Source organism: Amia ocellicauda, chromosome 10 (assembly GCF_036373705.1).
Source record: "Amia ocellicauda isolate fAmiCal2 chromosome 10, fAmiCal2.hap1, whole genome shotgun sequence".
Taxonomy (NCBI): domain Eukaryota; kingdom Metazoa; phylum Chordata; class Actinopteri; order Amiiformes; family Amiidae; genus Amia; species Amia ocellicauda.
This window is the reverse complement of record NC_089859.1, coordinates 27,383,357-27,400,091: the sequence shown is the minus strand read 5'-3', so window position 1 is coordinate 27,400,091 and position 16,735 is coordinate 27,383,357. Positions and strand designations below refer to the sequence as shown.

Genomic DNA, 16,735 nt, shown 5'->3' with positions numbered 1-16,735 from the left:
CAGCCTTCAGTGCAGTCAACCAAATAAGTTTACATACTGTTATAAACTCAATTTCCCAGAAGGCTTTTCGGCAAAATGGTAACCTCGCACATAACCCATTAGTTACCAATAACCAATAGTGTACAGGGTTACATGCAACGGGAAAAAAACATGATTTGATTGGACAAAAGTGTCACGCTGTAGTTAGCCGGAAGAGCGTGTAGCTGTGTCAAGACATGTGGACATTGAAAGCAATGCGGTTGGTGAGTTGTTCATGTGAAGAAAAAAACGTAATATGTATAGAATTACATATTAGTTAGTGAAAGCGTTTTGGAATTATACATCTGTTGAAATTACATGTAAATGTTTGAGATATTGTTTCTGAGGTGTGTTTTATATTCAGCTACTCCGATCAAATAAGTCAAAACTCTGTCTATCAAAACCACTGTGTTACTATTATTATTAACTTTAAGTGTATTTTGTTTAAATTGAACCTTAATATTTGATATATTAGTCTTGTATACATTCAGTCCGTTTAATGCTGGATCGTATTCTGCCACGAAACGGATTATGTGCACAATGGTGTAGTGGTAAAATAAGCCTGTATTATATGGGTGAAAATCAGGATGCACTTTTTTTGTGTATGGTTAAGTCATTGTGTGATATGGTCACATTATGGAATTTGAGAGTTCTGAGAGGCTTTTAGGTCATTCTCTGTATTGTGATGTGTATCCACAGATTTAAAATTCACTGAAGGCATTATATTGAATTCTAGCACTTCTGAATATGTGGCTTCCACAGCTCTGGAAAAAATACAAACATTGCAGTAGGTAATATTGCAATGTAACCTCCACAAGCAAACTCAATATCAACTCAATACCAATCAAAATAAATATGTTTAATATTGTGATCAATAACTGATATAGGTACGTATTCCAAGAGTAAAATATTTATTTAGGGTAAACATGGCCACATACCTACTTCACAGCATCCTTGTTTATTTAGGCTACTAAGAAAAGTAACATTCAATCTATTGTATTGTGTGTAAGTAACCTAAAATATTGTTTATAAATACATTGGTACATGTATAGGATAAAAATACCTTTAAAAGTATGCTATGTATGTAATCATATTTGTTTTCTGCATCTGTACATTTATGGTAAAGAATACAGTACCAAAATTAAATGTACTCCAAACAAGAGAGTGAGGAGGTGAAACAGATTAACTATACACACATGTACACCTCTGTAGTATGTACCTTCACAACCCCTTCCAAAATTATCAGTTTCTCTGGTTGTACTATTTATAGGTATGTGTTTGGGTAAAATGAACATTTTTGTTTTATTCTATAAACTACTGACAACATTTCTCCCAAATTCCAAATACAAATATGAATTGAATGGAATGGCTGCCATACAGAAATTTGCGGTGGTCTCTTAATTTTTTCCAGAGCTGTATATGAGTCATAATGATTTAACCTTTATTTTATGTTTTGTTTCCAGATAGTTGGAATGCTGTGATTCGTCGTTTAGAATCCAGAAGAAACTTTTGTTTGAAAGTCAATAAAGAAAAGAAAAAAGGAGGAAGATGTTAAATGACACAGAGACCAAGGAGCTCCTGAACTTTCTTACACTGGAAACAAGAGCCGATCTGAAAGGTCAGGCCACCGGGTATATTCTTGGTCTCACGGGCACAAAAGATGGCTGCAGATATTTGAGAGACAAGCCGGACTTTCTCAGAGCCTTGTACACCCTCACTAATGACTCCTCCGTAGCCATCGTAAAGGACTGCTACCACGCCATGGTCAACCTATCGGCGGATGAGACCCTACACAAACCCTTGGTGAAAGACACCAATATTTTGCCTGGCTTGTTTCGCAATCTCTTGGATCCCAACTATGTCTTTGCTGACCGCATTGGCACCATTCTGACTAACCTCTCGCGGCATGATAAGACCTGCAAGGAGGTGTTCAGAGTGATCCAGGAGGAAGAGATTGGTTTGGTGAAGATCGTGGAGATTTTCTGCACAGAAGGATACAACAAAAAGGCTTCTCTGCATTACCTGGGCCCTCTTCTCTCCAACCTGACCCAACTGCCAGAGACCAGGCAATTCATTCTGGATAAAGACAGGTAAAGGAGGTAGTAGGAGAAAGACCTTAGGAGATGTTGGAACACAAATACGCAATCATTATTTGTGGATTTCAAAATATGTTTGTATATGTATGAAAGTTGGACTGCATTGAGCTATTTATTAGTCCTGGTTACAGTTGCTTATAAAAAAAAATAATTTCTCAGGATAAGGAAACCAAGATATAAACAAATATGTAGATGCCCTTTTGAGAGAAAAACGAACGCAGTCCAGATGCTGCCATTTAGACTTATTCAGAACTTGCTGCAACATAAAACCTATTTTGTGTTTGAATACTAAAAAATAACATAATGTCATCAACCTTTGTAATAAACAATATTTATATTTCTAATTATGCTGTATGTATTGCAGTTTAAGCATCCATAAACAGATTAATTTAAAGGAAAATAATAATGAAAATGTCCACAGATGAGCTTCCAATTAAAGTGTACAACCTGATCTGTTTGCAACTGGTATTATCTCGCTACTCATCCCCTGCTGTTTGGTGATTTGTCTTAATTCAGATGTGTGGTTCAACGGCTCCTACCCTTCACCCAATACGAAGCTTCAGCAGTCAGACGCGGAGGGGTAGTAGGCACTTTGAGAAACTGCTGCTTTGACTACGGTAATCAATACAATCGCAGATTCTTGGATCCTTGAGCAGAAGCTGGATGCTGCCGTGAACATCGATGTAGAACACTTATCCATGTTCACTATCAGACCTTCAACAACCAGTCAAGCCATAGTATACCCATTGCCCCCCTTTAATCACCAGTTATATTTGTCCTGCTAACAGGTCAGGCTATTGGCTAGCATCAAAAGGAAAAAGGACTGTGGCATTTCTTTAAAAAAGTAAGCCATGACAGAAAACAGAGTTTGATTCTGAGAAGGAAATGAAGCAATAATAAACCGCCCTTGACAAATAAGTGAATTTATGAAGGGTTTGTGTGTTTTGCAGCCCAGCACGAATGGTTGCTAAGTGAGGCTGTGGATATCCTCCCATTTCTGCTGTTGCCCCTGGCTGGTCCCGAAGAGCTTTCAGAGGAGGAGAATGAAGGTAACAGCCCATTGGTCTTCAGCGAAATATCCATCCCATTTTCAAGCCTTGGTAACTAACCCAAAGAAGGACATTTCCATATATTTTAAAGATTTGCTCTTGCCTTATCCCACTAGGGGGCAGTATATATGTGTGGGGGTGTAGGTGTAGAATTGGAGTCAAGTTGGTACTTTGGATCTGTCCGTGCTGTGTATGAGTGCTATCAAATTTCCTAGCTGCATTTCTAGGAAACTAAACTAGAAATGTCATCATGCAAGAAATTCATTATTTTGTGTATGCAGCTCGAGTCCTTCAGGTCAGTAGGCTACATTTTATGGGCTCCAGGGTCTGTTTCCTGGAGGGACCCTGATCTTTTAGGTTTTATTGTAGTCTTAAGTAAGTGTCTAAAATCTACAGTTGATTCAAATAAGTAATTGAAGAGAGCTTGGTGGGAACTTAAACCAAAAATGCCCAAGGTGATTCAGAAGTCCTCAATAGAGTTTTAAAGGCAAGTAGATGGCGGAGGAAATTAATGTCAAGAGATGACAGCTGAGACATTTGTGTAGGAACACCCATATTATTTTGAGAGGGGGCTTCTTAAGTAGACCTTTGCACAGACTTAAACTGTGATATGTTGTAAATTGCTGAATTGACACCTAGGACTGCCTGTGGACCTGCAGTATCTACCAGAAGATAAGAAGAGAGAGGAGGACCCAGATATTCGCAAGATGCTCATCGAAACCATGATCTTGGTGAGTGTGACTCAAAAAAACACAGAGAAACCGGATGGCCTAGAAAGCTATCTTTCTTTCAATATTAGGCGCTGAATACAAACTTTATTTATTTCCCCCAGCTTACAGCTACAAAGACAGGCCGTCAAACTTTGAAGACTAAAAATGTTTACCCCATCATGAGAGAGTATCACCAATGGGAGAAGGAGCCACACGTGGCAGCTTCCTGTGAGAAATTAATTCAGGTAAGCACTCGAGTCCGAGGATTATCTCTGCAAGGACTCGGTTTCCAACCTTTTAGCCTTTTAAATACATTCGAGATGTTTGAAAGGTTGCCATTTGAGTCACAAGAGGTTTGTAGAGACACCCGCTGTCTGCATTGCAGTTACACTGGGCTTATTTGAATGTTCTTAAGTGTCCATTGTTTTACTTGGTAAGGCACCAAACACTTAAATAAATTAAAAACAGTATTCTCTGCAGCAATTTATGAGTTTGGCTGTAAGAAAAGATACTCTAATTTGCTGGAAAAACTTAGATCCCCCTCTGTGGTGCTGTGGCAGTTCGCTAAGTGGGAAATACTGAATGGAAAAGATGTCACATTGTCTTGCATTAAATCTTGATAGACTTAATAACATCTGGGGTCCTTTTGAACTGTGGTCCCAAATGCAGAGCAAAGTTGTTCCATCTTACCCAGCCCCTTTCATCAGTTTCATAAAACATAAAATAGGAAAGTCTAAACTTAGTTTGATATTTCCTATAAGAATTAATTACCAGAAAGTGTGATTTTCATTCCGAGCTTTCTGATTGCTCTTCCTTAGTGTCTACACCAGCAAAATGAAAAACAGAGCTATAACTAACAAAATGTAATGTTAAATATTGGGCCAAATGACACTTAGCTTTTAACATTTTAACAAATATTCCATGTTAATTTTGGCTAATGTGGAGTTATATTTGATGTGCTAATGGTTATTTTTAACAACATTTTGCTAATTACTGAAAGATGTAGAAGTTTTTTTTGTTTAATTTCCAGTTTCATGTTCCCTTGTAATGCTTGTTTGAATTAGCGATCATAGGACTAGGAAAAGAAAGGTCCTGTTTCCATCCAATTAGTTTCAGCAGGTCTTTAACTGTAAGATTACATAAATAGAAGGTATGCGAACATATCCGCACAACACGCGCTTGTCCCTGAAGCATATAGTTTTATATAACTGAAATATTTTTCTATTCCCTTTTGTTATTTCACTTGTGTGTTTGCCAATCTTCCAGGTCTTGATTGGTGATGAACCAGAGCCAGGAATGGAGAATCTGATGGAGCTTAGCATCCCAGAGGACATTGAGGTAAAGCTCCGTGATTGGGAAGCAAAGGAACGGGAGCAGATTGAGAGAGAGACGGAGGAGCTCTTGAAGAAGGAATCGGAGGCGAGGGCAGAGATGGAGAGCAGTGATCCTAAAGGACTGCAGCCATGACTTAAAGAAGGCAGTGCATCTTCCTACAGAAACATTTCACGGTTGTAACATGCAATGAACATTTCTGTTACGGTCTTTTCACAAAGTACAGAATGTACAGTACAGAATTGTGTTCATTCATTCTTTGTGAAAACTGGAATCAATCAAATTGTGCCTAAATCAGTGGATGGCATCTTAAAATACAAACTGCATTGCAAGTCCATTAACATCTGTGTTTCTTTAATCACTAGACATTATAAATAAAACTTAAATCTTAAATACATACTTCCAAGAATTAAATGAACTTTTTTATAAAATTTCTGTGTTTTAGTGTTTCCTTCAAAATCTTAGTTTGTATACAGTGTGTGCAATCAAGGTTAATTTTTAGGATGAGTTGGAATAAAACTAAAATTGAACTAGTTCGATAAGCAGTAGGTGCCATTATTGGTTGTTACGAGAGGGAAAAACATCTCTGTGAGTGTGTGTGCAATTGTGAGTCTCGGTTTAGACACGTGTGCTGGTTTTCCAAGGTTGCCTGATGCTGGCAGGGGGATTGGGTGATTTACTGGGAGGACTGTGTGTTTGTCGTGATCAGGACTCCGGGCCGGCGGAGCCAGGCTTGTAGAAGCTGGGCAGAGCATGAAAGGTTTTGGGCACAGAGGGAGGCCTTGGCCTGCTGACAAAAAGCCTGTCAGTCTGGTGAGTGGGCCACAGGAACAGGCGATTTTGGGTCTGAGTTTTCTCCCCTGGTTTCTTCAGGACCCTCTCGTGGGGCGTCATTCCTCTGTACTTATCACTGCATACTGTGACCTCAAGAGCACACTGCCTCGGCTGTCTGTCCCGGAGGGCCGGGTTGGACTGGCAGTAGTGTGAGCTCCTAGCAGTTTTAGTTCTGCAACCTAACAGATCCATATGAGGTAACTATGAAGTTACCTGTGTAGATAAAAAAAACATTAGCCTGTTGTTTTTTTAAATCCTGTCAGGACATAGTACCCGTATAAGCAAAACAGAATGCAAATATTGGACGTAGAGTTTATTCTGGACTGCATGAGAAATGTTACAGATCTGCAGAGCTCATCTGAACATGCTGAATTCTCCACATAACATCCAACATGAAACACTGTGTATATCCTATCCTATCCTATTCTTAGCAAGCACAGATTCATTATGTTAATTTGGAGTTTTATACTAAAGTTCACAAGGAGAGCAACCCCCAATCTGGCATCACCCTTACTCCAAGCACACCCAATCAGATACACCCTCACGTATTAAATACACTATCATAAAGTCCACGTAACAAGGCAACAAATGTAGACCGACCTTCTGCTGCTTTTGTCGCGGGGGCCTTGGTGTTGACAGTGATGTCACTCCTGGATACCCTGTGGAATATGCTGGAGGTGAATGGTACCATCCAGGAGGGGTGGGTGCGGATCTGCCCCAGGGCCAGCCGAGCGGAGGGGTCCAACGCAGCAGCTTCCTGATCAGATCCTGGCACTCTGAATGGGGGAAACGATTATGATGCAGATGCTTTGCTTCAGGCAAAGAGACGACGCTCCATGTGGACTCTGACCGTGACTGTCTGTGGTCACAATCATGGGGCCGAGCGTTCATGAATGTGAGCTTCGGACTGCAGCTACGGAAGGAAACCAGCATTTAAAAGCAGTAACTAGGCACCTGTACGTGACTAATGATCTTTTACTGTTGATTTCTGTATTTTGTCAGTTACTTCAAATCATGTGCTGACTACATAAATTATCATATTGTTCATCATGAACTGGGTCAATTGGCTGAACGTGTGCATTCCTACTCCAGCAAGTGTTGAGCTGTAACCCGCTGAATCCCTGAAGTGAGACTTTGTAATTTCAAACCTAACTGTCGCTGGCAAAGAAAATGTTTCCTGTAGGTGCACATATTATAGAGCTTATAATTATACTGATGCAGTGATCATAGTAAGGTGCAGACCATTAAGGTCGTAGCACCTTTCTCCAGGCTAAGCATTTGCATAGGGATTATTCTGCAGTTTGAATACCAATGTTAATGAAAGTGGGCAGCAACTTCAGCTGGGGGAATAGGAGTCCTCAGTATTCAGCAGTCTCCAGAACATACAAGCATTGAGCTATCAATTTTCCGTAACAGTGGAAGTGGTCTCTTCCTTTTCTTATGTGCTGGCAATCCTAGTAAGCATGCTAGTGAATGCATTGCTTAGCATAGTATACTAATGTTTTCCAGCTTGTATAAAGTGGAGCAGTGTGTGGTACCTGGAGAGACAGGCTGAGGAAATTGCAGACCCTTCCTAATGAGGTGGACCAGCTTCCGGGAGTGTTGTTCATGATAAGGAAGCTTTCCGGGAGCCATGGCATACAGTACCACTCCCCTGGGAAGACAGACAACTAGGTCACAAGACTGCAATGCTAACCTAAGAACTAAAGCACAACAACCAGGGTTATTTGTAAAAAGATAATAAATATTTATTTTTAGATTCAGCAGGTACTATCCTCTCTTGAAGATAATGTGATGTTGTGAGCCTAGCAAGTACTTACAAGCTCCACAGGTCTGCCTGCTCTCCTCTATACAGCCAAGCAAGTAGGATTTCAGGTGCAGTGTAGGCCACAGAGCCACAGAACGTGTTCATTAGGGCACGTTTGTCTGTATATGTGTTAGCAAAGCCAAAGTCTGTTGAAGAAAATTAATCATGTCATTACTGTTAGGAATATTTTCTGATAATGGGTTTCATAGTTTTGCCTGAAGGGAAGGACCGTAGTAATTCCATCGCAGGTTGCATTTTAATGATGTTAATAATTATACTTAGGTATATTAGTAACGTATGATACTAATGTAAACAAGGAATTGTATTTGTCACAGGGAAATTAATGTTCTCTCTCTTTTTAAAGGTCTGGGAATTTGGGCTTACTCCCAATGGAAACATATCTCAAAACACACACACACACACACACACACACACACACACACACACACACACACACACAGACCATTTACCTGTAAATTTTACAAATCCCTGTGCATCCAAAAGCATGTTTTCACATTTGAGGTCTCTAGGACACAAAAAGGCAATAGATAGAATGCATTACATTATGCAGAAGGTGAAAGTGTGCCTATTCCTATTATGCACTGGGGTTGATAATATAAAAATTAAATAAAGCTCCTAATCTCTCTAAATTGTACATTACTTCAGCCTGGAATAAGAGCTTGAGATTAACTCTAATACGCATTTTTATTTTATTGTTTATGTATTTTTATGAGTGGTACATTTTAATTATAAGAATTATATACATTGCTTTGTGGTTTTGTTAAATTCTTGTTTATGTACACACTTAAGTTATAAACACAAAGTCTCTGGTTTCCCATGGTACAAATTGAATTCCTATAAACAAGAACAGATGAAATGTCGCTACAGGATACATGTAGATAAACATATCCCACCATTGTGTACCTGTGAGCGATGTGATTGTGGTGGCAGTGCGCCAGAGCACTGACTATCTGCCCGAAGAGCCGGCGGGCATCCTTCTCGACCAGGCCCGGGCTACCTTTGGTCCATGACACAGTGTTGACATGCTCCCGCAAATTCCCACGCAAGGCCAGCTCAAGCACCAAGTACACGTGCTCAGGCGATCGGAAGACTTCGTACAACTGAATCTGTGTAGTGACCACACCATTGAGGACATTTTGAAAAGAAAAGAAAAACAAAAACATTAAAGAGTATTTGCTTTTTTGTTTTTTTGTTTTTGTTTTTTGGTGTTAGACGTACAGAAAACACAGAGTGGACTGCATGGTGCATATTTGTTTAAAATTTTAATATATAGCAAGAGCCAACACTTGATCCATTCAATCATGCAATACATTTTTTACTTGATCGTTTCTGCAAGGTTGAGCTTTGAGTCAATTAAATATGATTTTTTGCTGCAATAGATCGAGCTACTGTATTTTAAAATACATGCGTGTGTAGCAGCAATTAATTAGCTAACTTCCATTATTACCCTAGCTACTGTAATTTAGTACTGTTTAATCAAATATGCTATGTAATTTTCATTTTACCCTAAAGTCATTTCAGAGTTTTCCAGCTGTAGTCCAGTGTGACTTGTATGCATTTAGCCTTCATTGTTGTGAATTATGAAGTACTTTGCAAATGCTCAGTTTCTTAATCATTAGCTGAGTCTACTGATCTTACCATGCTGGGATGCTTGTATGTTGCATTTAAGGCATGGATTTCTCTGTGCAGGATTTTTTTTGCAATACTCAGGGGAGGCTTTGTGCAGAGATATTATTTTGATTGTGACCTAGGAGATACAAACCAAGTGTTAATTCCATAAAGAAATGCAACCTCCCAAAATCTATGATACATGAACATAAAATAAATACTATAGGTACACTTCATTGAAATTGAAAATATGTGTTATATATTTATGAAAATGCAGTGTATTGCACAATGATTTCAATTTTTCCCATGACCAATTACTGTAAGTAACTGCAATTGGGTGCATCATCACCATATTGTGATTCTTGCCTCCTGAGGTCTGTGGCCAACTTGTAATCATGGTAGATCTTGTCTGGAGTTGCATATCCAAGGTAGACTCTGGAGAAGTCCCCTGTTCCAATCTTCTTGGCTGTCAGAAGGTACCCTTGCTTCCGGCATTCAATTACTTTTTCTTACAGAGTCTTCCTACGTTCCTTTGTTTTAGAGTTGCCCATACTGAAAAGCTTAACTTCAGCTTAGTTTTTGATGTGACCACGTTTCTTTTATATATATATTTTACTGTGTTTCCATATGAGTGACTTAAATCGTTTTTGTTTTATTATTTCTAGATAGTGTGCTCACATTTTAATTAATTCTGTTCACCATATTTCCTCATATACTTTAGCACATAGCATTAGTTATTAAGTCCTATGCCAAGTGACGTAAAATAGACTTTTAAATCCATTCAAGCCTAGAAGAATTTTTGGAATGGTTACCATGGAGATACAGAAAATAATGGAAAAGTACATTCTAAAACAGCATTGTTAAAAAGTTCCTGCACGATTTGAAAGTCTAATCTAACATTATTATTTATGATATAACATTAAAAGTGGGATTATGTTATTAGCCATTATATATCCTTTTTATTTGTAGATCTCGTTTTGTAAGTCCAAGGATACATCTTTCCATGCTCCTTCATGTTGTCCACAGTTTCTGCAACATTTGTGCATTATGTGACCAGGTTTCACAGCCACAGTTGAGCACTAGGAGTATGCATTGATCAAATATTTTTCTATTCAGGCAAGTGGGCAGATTTCCTTCTGTGCTTATTTGTTGTCCGAAGTAGACAACTTTTGACTTTTGTTTTGTCATTTTAAATCATGTTTTCTTACTTGCATCTGAGAGTTCTTGAAATTTGAGAAGCAGGTCTTCAGGTGTTTTTGCAAATTATAACAATGTCATCGCAACTCGTAAGTTGTTCAAATAAGCTCTGTGTAACTTGATTCTGTTTTCTTCCCAGTCCAAAGTATTGATTTGGGATTTTGAGTATTTTATTTCTCAATTTCTTTATAAGTTATTTTGTTTCTTGAGAGATCTTTTTATCTTCTTGTGGTGTGCTAGTTCCTCCAAATTCTCTTGCAATTCCCATGGTGTCACACACAATTTCATCATATAACTGTGATGCAGCTAGGTCTCCTAGTTGGTCATAAAGTACACCAAATTGGTTCTTCAATTCTAATTTGAATTCTGCTTGACAGTTTCTGAGGTTCATGATGTCGATTGGCTTGTTTGGTTTCTTCATTAGTTTTCTTCTTTCCACTCTGGCATTGAGATTAATTCTGCAACAAACCATTCTGTGGTCACTTCCAGTATTGAATCTCTTTAGGACCGTGCAGTCTTCTATTATATGTTTATGGTTCATTAAGATGTGATCTATTTCACTCTTTCCTCCATTACGACTTCTCCATGTCCATTTTCTCATTGGTTTTTTCTTGAAAAAGATTTGAGCTTTCTGTAAATCATCATGTTGTTGTTTCCAGTTCTTGCATTGACGTCTCCCACGATGATTGTATTCATTGTTTTACATTTTGTGACCGAAATAGTAGATTTGCAAGGCCTGCTGTTTATGAAATGCTATATTTTTACAGCTCCAACACAGTCTCAAAGCAGAACTTGAACCGACTCACTTTGCTGCCCACTCTATCCTCCAGAGTTCACCAGAACTTATAATGAAAGGTTTAAGGAGGCAAGTGAGACAAAGAGAAGGTGTAAAGTTTTATTAATCAACATTAAAAAACAGCCAACAGCCATACTGATTCAGAAAGACCAATTTTAATTAGGAATGCACAACACTGAGACAATTTGGCCTTGATTCTCTTTACAAGGAGGACTCAGGGCAATTTAAGTCAATCAACTATTTCCCAAAAGGAAAGAACATTTTTTAAAGGGAAACGCTTACTTTGCAATATATATACCTCTCTGCAGGGAAGGTATTCATCAGCTTGTCTCCATAACCTATGTCTTGTATTATTCAGACTCTGGCTGACGAACACATTTACCACCTAGGGAATGAAACCATGGAAGCCAATTAGGGAATGTGTGTGTATAGTTTGTGTTATTATTTTTCCATGTGTTTGCAGCTCAGTAGTGAATGTTCAAACAAACACAAACCAGCACAGCAAAGCGCAGAGAATACGTTTTATACAGGGAGGTGTAGTGTATTGACCACTATTATTAAAGAAAGACATCTCTTTGAATGGCTGTAAATCCTTCCTGCTGATTGGCTATCAAATATGATTCAATGCTGATTGGCTATCAACCTTTCAACGACATGGAGGCAGGTGTTTATTTGTAACTCATTTAAAATCTGTTCTTAAAAGTCAATCTCAATACTTCCATTGCTTTTTTTAGATCGAATTTTATTTTTACAATTATTCTAGAAAAACAACAACATATCAAGTGAAACATACCCCCGAGCTAGGAAAGGCCTGTATTTTGAGGAGTCTATTTCCTAGAAGAGTGAAGTGCTTGGGGTGTTTACTTAGCTGAACACACTGAGCTGAACTAACCACTGAAAAACTACCTCATATTGAGAGCCAAGGAATTATTGGTTTTGGCAACCTCAACAAATTCTTAATTTTTAAGTCGTCATTTTTTCTGAAGAGAGGTTTTTTTGACTCTATAATAAAATGGGCAAGTGATGTTGTTTCATTGTGATGCCCATGTACCTGTAAATACAGTAGCTGTTGCAATCAGCCCAGTGTAAGATGTTGTTCTCAATGTAATCCATGACATGCCAGGAGTTAATTAGTTCACTAAACATTATACTAAAGAACACTATTTCTGTCATAGAAAACTGATAGCAGAGATGACTTGCCAAAGTAAAAAAAATAATGTAAACAGATACATCTGCCTGTCAAAAGCTCTAAAGCCTCTAATGACCTGGTAGACCAAGAGGGTTTTGATCTCAAACACATTATGTATGAAATATAAAATGTGCTGTAAAATGATCTGTTAATATTCAACTACTCAGTGCACAATGGCTGAGTTTCCCTCACTTGTAAGATTGAAGCTCTCCAACAGTAAAATAAGTGATCTAAAATGGATCAATGACAAATATATCCAGGCAGGTTGTAGTATTTTGATTGATGAAAAAACAAAACCTACTGGAGTCTATAGTGAAGTTCGGTAGATTGTGTTCTAAAGTGTTTTTGTCTCCCTCCTGTGGAAGTTGATAAAATACATTCACTTAATACATCCAACAATAATAGTAATAATCATATTTCATTATTAACAACCTATTTTGAAATACTCTTCCTTCAATACTGTAACATTTAATCTAATTTATATTATAGTATATAGTGTTACAAGTAAAGGCTCTACACTCAATATCCTTAAGATAAAATATATGCAATCTGTCCCATAAGGTATAAATGTAAACAAATATACATTGCTTTGCACCGTACAAATATGACACAGATGCCACATATCTCAGTGTAAGACATGGAAGAATCCCATACAGGCTCATCTCATTACGCTGCTGTATTGTACTGGCAGGATAGGGTCTGTATTCATTCCACATACTAATGGTCCCGATTTACACATTGACAAGACTCCTAGGAGTTGGCATGTTGTGGTGAGTCTAGGAGGAAGTTTGGGTAGAGCAACCTCTACTGAGGAGACGAGGAAATGCACCTAATTGACAGATAGGGAACATAATAAAATTCTCAGCTTACAATAGGTTCTCTCTCCTTTGTGTAGAGGCTCTGTGCTTGTCTGCTGTGCTTTTCTTAGGACCGGTTCATGGACCTCACAGCAACCTCAACTGAAGCTTCTAAAGCAGTAGCCCAGCTCTGTGAACTATGGTTTGTTCTGCAGAATTAACAAAACAAAGTTGAGCTCATTTGAAAAAGTCCTTTGTGAACGGTCCAGTTTTGTCAGCTGAGTGTGTCGAGTCACCTGAGGTTAATTTGAAGACAAATTTGAAAAAAGTCCAGTGAACCTAAGTGTGAAAGCTTTTTTTTTTTTTTCAAACTCCCCCCCTCTGTGCTCTGCTGTTTTTCTTGGCAGGGTGTTGTGACTGGAAATTGCACTTCAGAGTGGTGTGGCTGCAGTTTACTTTGGAGCTTTTCATTGGAGGAACTGTTTGGGTCTTACTAAATCTTAACTTTTTGGCCACTTCTTTGATGCTTACACTCAGATTTACAGAACTTAAATTATAATGGCTCGTAAATGCTCTTGTTCTTTGCTGAGAAAGTTTCGTGAGGGAATTAAAACTTAATCAAAAGTTGCTTTTATCACTTCCCAGACACAATATTGCTATATCTTTAGTCTGTGAATATCTGCTGGAACTACAAAGGAATGATTCAAATGTTTTGTATGTGTTGGAGGGAGACTGTGCATCTGTAGGATATTTTATAAGCTGCTTTAAAACAAAAAAAGATGTTGGTTTACAATAGTTTAATCGCATGATGAAGTGTTTCTCCTGCTGTACAGCCAAGAAGAGGAGAGCAAGCATTGAAATGATAATAAGTGTAAATTCTATGTCTCAGTCAGAGTATTGAGTGACAACATATTCAAACAAATGTCTTTGCTAGATTGTTTTTCAGTGAAACAATATAAAAAAAGAAAGCAAACAAAATGATGACAGCATTGGCATATAGATTTTCCTTCAGTGATGTTGACGTTGTAAGGTACAGATAACTAAACCTGGATTAAACCTTAGATTATTAGTTCCCACAACACACAGAGCACCAATATTTTCCTAAACCACAATTATAGTAATATAAGCATTACCGTAACTAGCTACTTTCTGCATTATTTTTCAGTTTCAGACAGGCAGCAGTCTTGAAGACGCCACTTCTCTACGAATGCAAGCTCAGTTGTTGAAAGGTGAGTGCATTAGACTCAGGACATTTCAAAACTTCACAATGAAAAAATATACAGGCACTTCTCTTAAGCAACTAAAAAAAACACATGGTGAAGTATAGTGCTATATGCTTCTGTGTCCCACTCTTCAATAACACCATGTTTTTGAGGTGGGAGAAGCTGTACTAATTTATCACTGTGAAAATGTCTGTAATCACATTTATTATATGAAGTGCTGTTGGGAAATTACTCACGCAACAGATCAACAGTGACTTTGCCTTGGATCCTCTCCAATCAGTACCATGTGTGACACAGGCTAGCAGCAATATAGGCCTTACAGTATCACCTCATTGATCAAATAAGTGTCAGAATTGTGTTTCAGAGGTAGGCCCGTCCGATTCCTTTCCTGGACAAGAACATATTTTAGCTGCTACAGATTATTTGGTGGCACGTAAAGTTGCACTTGAGGTCAAATAACAATAGTAAAAACAATAAACAGATGCCTGGTATCAGGAAGAAGGATTTTGATTTTACAAGTGTAAAGTTTACAAGTTTACATATTCAATCACCACTTTCTTTGTTCATGCTTTTTCAGTTAAAGCCTTCCGTTAAGCAGTGTAGCATAACGGCTGGTCATTTAAAAACCATTTCAAAATCGACACCAGATAAATGTGCCCTGCTCTGTCGTGATGTTGGACGTGCTCATGAATTGCCAAATATTCACAAGGAGAAACAGTTTGCTCTCTAGAGAAGGTACCGACCATGTCAACCTACGTCTGAACCCGTTCTCTGGCCCTGGCCAAGTTTAATCAGCCCCCTTCCTGTCTGTGATAGACCCGGGCTGATTTTGTTGGCCATTCTTTCATTAAGAAAAGAAAAGATTATTCGCATTGAGACATTTAAATCAGATGATTTAGGAAACCATAATATATCAGACGGTACTTCTGTTAACAGTGTGGTTCGACGCCATTACACCAAGCCTGTGTAAGTCTGCACCTGGAAGATTCGGTGCCAAAAAGTCATCTTGTCGTACAGTTTCTTACTACCACAATTACATCTCAGGATTCAACAGAAAAAGGAATGAGGTATAAGTTTCACATTTTCAGATGACAGGAGAAGGTTTATGTTCAGTTCTTAGGCCAAACACATACATTATATAGTGGGAGACTTTTATAGGGAGATAGAAGGAATTAAATGTCTTTGAGGGATCTTCCTATTAACACTATACAAATATAGCAGACTTCTGCCAATAAATAAATCAATAATAATATAAGAAAACACCACACAGCCACTTTACTATGCCTGTCGTAAAATGTTTGTGATGTCTCACTTTTATAATAGCTATACAAAAAAGAAACCAACTGTAAAGCCATTTCCGAGATGTCTAGACTAAGAATAATAGATCGTAGTAGTAATAATATGCTCATTTATAAATTGCTTATTTATTTGCTGATGAACAAACGGAAACTGTGATTCTTCAGCCTAGCACATCCCACCGCTCAGATGAGTGGGTCGATAAAAGTTACTTTTTTATTGACATAAATATCCCTCGGGTACAGGACACCTGTACTCAGGGCAGGACAGAGGAGACACATGTAGAACAGGTGGTAACAGTATTAGTCTGAAAACACTTGGAAATAAAACGGACAAATGCCTCTGAAACTAATCTTCTGCATGTCTCCTAGAGGACAAAATAAATGGAGAAGAATAACAAATTACATAAAATAAGTCAGAAATCGGATTACTGCTTAAATAAACATCCATAAAGTTTTGACTCTTCTTCAATGCCTCTCGAAGGCTGTCGTAAGCTATTTGTTTTCCTTTGATTTTATCCCGCATAAGTCAGACTTCCTTTTTCGCCAAACCTTAGAAATGGAAGGTCACTGCCAGTTCAGCCGTCCTGACAGACAATGTGCTGCTGTTGCTCGTGGATGAAATATAAGTAGCAACTAAAAATACCACTGTACTGGCATGGCGCTTGGTAAAAGACATCATTCACTAGCATCCAATAGATCTCATTCCTGCCTTCCGTAGAAATGATTCGAGTTCTCCCTGGAGTGGTGACCTAATTTGTTC

The 16,735-nt window shown here is 38.2% G+C and overlaps 1 protein-coding gene and 1 pseudogene across 2 annotated transcripts; one reads left to right on the top strand and one right to left on the bottom strand.

Moving 5' to 3' along the window:
• The first annotated feature begins 148 nt into the window (after positions 1 to 148).
• Positions 149 to 5,636, top strand: hgh1 (HGH1 cochaperone). 2 transcript variants are annotated; one of them, XM_066715802.1, is made up of 7 exons: positions 149 to 242; positions 1,482 to 2,108; positions 2,631 to 2,731; positions 3,065 to 3,163; positions 3,803 to 3,894; positions 3,996 to 4,118; positions 5,140 to 5,636. In XM_066715802.1, the coding sequence occupies exons 2-7, from the start codon at positions 1,567 to 1,569 to the stop codon at positions 5,338 to 5,340; spliced, it is 1,158 nt and encodes a 385-aa protein (XP_066571899.1). In that variant the 5' UTR covers positions 149 to 242; positions 1,482 to 1,566; the 3' UTR covers positions 5,341 to 5,636. The 2 variants fall into 2 exon arrangements, with proteins under 2 accessions (XP_066571899.1, XP_066571900.1); XM_066715803.1 differs by lacking the exon at positions 149 to 242 and adding an exon at positions 283 to 365.
• Positions 5,637 to 5,910: 274 nt separating this feature from the next.
• On the bottom strand, positions 5,911 to 10,026 carry LOC136759562 (testis-specific serine/threonine-protein kinase 5-like; annotated as a pseudogene).
• Between the last annotated feature and the right edge of the window lie 6,709 nt (positions 10,027 to 16,735).

Excerpts from the sequence above, each read along its gene's own strand:
- hgh1 (XM_066715802.1), top strand. The coding sequence starts at position 1,567 with ATGTTAAATGACACAGAGACCAAGGAGCTCCTGAACTTTCTTACACTG. Across the intron at positions 2,109-2,630 it reads TTCATTCTGGATAAAGACAG|ATGTGTGGTTCAACGGCTCC; the intron begins GTAAAGGAGGTA and ends GTCTTAATTCAG. Across the intron at positions 2,732-3,064 it reads AAACTGCTGCTTTGACTACG|CCCAGCACGAATGGTTGCTA; the intron begins GTAATCAATACA and ends TGTGTTTTGCAG.